The sequence below is a fragment of the Morone saxatilis genome, unplaced genomic scaffold (genome assembly GCF_004916995.1).
Source record: "Morone saxatilis isolate NCDOM2014 unplaced genomic scaffold, NCSU_SB_2.0 Contig12, whole genome shotgun sequence".
Taxonomy (NCBI): domain Eukaryota; kingdom Metazoa; phylum Chordata; class Actinopteri; family Moronidae; genus Morone; species Morone saxatilis.
In genome coordinates this window covers 14933610-14937417 of record NW_023339674.1, presented here as the reverse complement: position 1 = coordinate 14937417, position 3808 = coordinate 14933610, and the positions used below count along the sequence as shown (strand labels likewise).

General features: G+C 42.8%; 1 protein-coding gene across 1 annotated transcript in view; it reads right to left on the bottom strand.

Annotated features, from left to right (window-relative positions):
* Nucleotides 1-562: 562 nt before the first annotated feature.
* LOC118322342 (voltage-dependent R-type calcium channel subunit alpha-1E) overlaps nt 563-3808 on the bottom strand; it is an 88363-nt gene continuing 85117 nt past the window's right edge. The window contains 2 exon segments of the mRNA XM_035654000.1: nt 563-3339; nt 3538-3722. Of these exon segments, the coding sequence (XP_035509893.1) occupies nt 2785-3339; nt 3538-3722 (740 nt within the window). The 3' untranslated portion in view covers nt 563-2784.

The window sequence follows — 3808 nt, the reverse complement described above, 5'->3', positions numbered from 1 at the left end:
ATCAAGCTGTGTCATGGACTCATGGCTTCCCGATTGCTTTGGTGCTGATGTTAAGATTATTAATGTGTACTTCCAGGCCTATAATCTCTCTGATGAAAGACACATTTTAAACATTACATCATATTAATTTGTTTGAAGCTACAAAAGTACATCCAAACTCAAAAGGAACAGACACTAGAGCTAATTGTTGTGGATCAAGTGCAGTTATATTTTACTGATAGCTTGTAAATATATATTCTGTATATATTTCACTATTTTTATGAGGACCAAGGTAAAGGGATTTTTGTAGACAGTACAAATGTGTTGGTATCCATTTCCTTAAGGCCATTACGCCCTTGAGGATGTCATTAGGCATATGTAATGTTTATGATAACAAATTTCGAAATCATACAATTCTAGTGGCCTAGGAGATTAGGCACCGCTGACCATGAAGATTTCCCCATCCACCCTTAATGCAAAAAAAAAAGGCAAGAAATTCCCCACACACACAAAAAAAGAGAATTTAAAAGTAGTAAAATCAGCCAGTACAGATAAGACAAGTGATCTCTCTTTAATGGTCCTTTGAACAGATATGTAAACACTTCTTTTGTTAAAATCATAGACAGGCATCATGATACAAATAAAATATAAACGGTGCAATAAATTTAACATGAATTTATTTTGTACAGTTTATACTACATATTTACCAGAAAGCTTCTCTATCTATGAAATCCAGGCTTGATAGGGAACTCTTTGAGGCGAGTTTCCCCAGGCACAGATTAGGCTGTTCTGTACAGAGACGGACATCAAGGTTAAGTCCTAGGCTGCACTGTACACGTTAAGCACGGTCCTATAAACTACAGGCTGAAGCCTTAACCTAACCTGTATACTGTATAAATCCAGCCTTGCAGTCGACACACTTCAAAGGAGGTTTCTCAGCTAAAATACATCTTTTTCAGTTCAGGACTTTCTGTTTGGGACTTCGGCAGGTGAGTGTGACCTCTTCTGGCCTGTGGATCCTCAGTCCAGATATGTCCTGTTTTCACATTTCAGAAACATGTCAAACTCAACATATTACATTAACACAACAGCACATGATATAAATATACATCTTATTTAAGGGGGGAACAACAAATGGTCAAAAGTTGGAATGTTCAGAGCTATGGACAGTGAATGCTAGGACTGAAAAAGCATTAACTCTGTCTGCTGTTTCATATTTACTCTGTGGTGAAGTGGTTTTAAATCCCATTTAATATCATGGATACATTAAAATAAGAATAATCAGGCAGCTCTAAGACACATTTCTCTCACATATCTCTCATTATCATTGTCACCATGATCATGCATGTGGAAAATTACTATAACTCTGGAGCACAGAAAATACCATAATGCTTGTTTCTACTGACCAAAAACATATGCTTCAATGTGACGGAAACAATGTGGCAGTTAACATATAGACAAACCATACTGTGCCTGTGATTCCTCTTTTGAAAAGCATCCACATTGCATCACATGTAAAAAGGACATTAATTTCTCATCAGAGTCAACACATCCTGAAGAAGACAAGTCCCTGGCTCTATGGACCGGAAGAAAATGGCTTTAGTCACCTCTCTGACACAACATCGACAGTGGTTATCCAGCACAGAAACGTGAAGAATGAACATCCATTTGCCTTCACTCAGGCTGTCTGTCCTACAGATGGTCGTCCATAAACAGAGCTCTGGTCCAGTTCTTTTGATGGTCTTGTCATGTTGATATCATGCTGACTGACCTGTAGGTTTAAGAGACACTTATAGTCTAGTCTTCTGATTTTCACAAGTCTTAATTTTGGGTCCCAGATGAACATTTTTTCAGAAGATTTCTGAAGATAATATTTTACAAATTCAATGGTCCAGTATCCTGAGACAAAACATCTCTTATTCTGTAATCTGTTCAAGAACTTTAGCATCTTTTTCACACTGCAGAGCTTCAATAAAACTGTACTGTGCTGCTCCAGTTGAAGGTACACTGTCATTGTTTTCACATGAGGACAGAAAAATAACTTGATTTCACTTGAAGGTTTGGAACTTGATTTCCTGTATTGACTATTTATTGATTAGTGACTGTATAATGCCCATGAACCCCGTGGATACTCTTGTTGTAAACAGGAACTGGGTGGAATGGCTGGTTGCCAGTTATAAACTGGCAAAATCTGGAAATCTGGATCAACCCGTTTCATTGCTACTCTTACAACTATGCACAGTAAAGACTAACAGAAACCCTCTCAAATGACCTGAACATAAGAACCAAAAGCTAAAATACATTCATCGTATTACAGTTTTACATGCTACCTCTATGTTCACCTACACAAAACGCACTTAGATCAGTTTCTTGGATTCAATGAGAGGTTTGGATCGATGTCTCACCATATTTTGTTCAAATAACAATCAAAACACTAACTTGTGTGGGAAGGCTTGGCAAAACCCAGGTTTGCCTGCAGTGTTCTACTTATAGAACAGTCTCTGCTGTTGTCTTGATTTGGCAAATTTTCTCTATTGAGAGCGCACACACGCACACATACACACACAACACACCCATGTCCACACACGTAGCCTCCCTCCAGCTACAGACACACACCCAAGAACACATTGCAGACAGACACCCAAGTATCCAGATAAATAGCAGTGGAGTTCAGTCCTGCCTGTTATGCTACTGGTACTGAGAATACAAGTTCTCAGAGCCACAGAGCAGCCAAAGCCTTGTGGTGCCATGTGGAGCTTCTCTGAGGTGCCCAGTCGCTCTGTGCATCCTCTTCATCTCTGGTTTTTAGCAGCGGTCATCCTCATCTGTGTCACTTAGCAGCTCGCTGGCTCCGGTTGGATTCGTCTGGCCCAAGTGCTTCCGGAAATGGCCGTTAGGAACCTGCCAGGAGTGTCTGAGCTGAGGGGCGGAGCTTATGGCGTTGGCCCTTCCTAGGCTGGTTGCCATGGCAGTCTCAAAAGTAAGCGTGTCCTGCCCCTCGCCTGCCTCTCCACCGCTGACGTCCTCATGGAATGGGAGGTAGGGCTCTGAGATGTAGCGGTGAGGAGATGGGTTGCTTGGTCCTGAAACCTGACATCCGGACGACCCCTGACCTGCAGTGAGGGGTCCACCCTCCTTGTCAGCCCTCCACGAGGTCTCCATTGAGCCATCAGGGCCATCCTGAGGCTGGGTCTGTCCCTCGGAGGAGGTTGCTGGTGTGGGAGAGGTGGTGGCTCGGCAGACCAGAGGGGAGTAGGAGATGTACGGCCGTGGACGAGAGGGTGTCTGTGGCAGCTGGCGCCGATTACGAGGAGTGCTGGACTCTGAGGCTGAATGGGCAGGGCTGCCTGATGTATTCACCTGCAAATAACACAAGCACAATAGTAAAGTTACAGACTCCTTCTACTGCAGTTTCTGCTGATATCATCCTCCTGTAGAAGAGACGGAGTACTGCTGGTTCTCTGGTCCCTTTTAAATTTGTACAATACCAGCAAGACTTGGGTCATATAGAGTAAAAACTGGTGTTTTAGTGTGCAGTTTACCCTGTTGTACTCCTACCTGTCTCTGTAAGGTGTGTTGTGCACGTCCTTCACTAGGTGAAGGGGACCGTCTCCTTTCACATGATGGATCTCGGCTGCGCTCCTCAGAATTACAGCGGGACACGTCAGGGGACAGTAGGTGGCGCCGTTCCTTAGATCGTCCTCGCTCGTGACTGCTTGTTTCTTTGAGGTTGATTCTAGGACCTAAGAGGCATGTAGAGTCAGTTTCAGGTCAGAGTAAAGAAAAACATCCTCATAAATCCCCAGTGTAATATATGTATATATATATA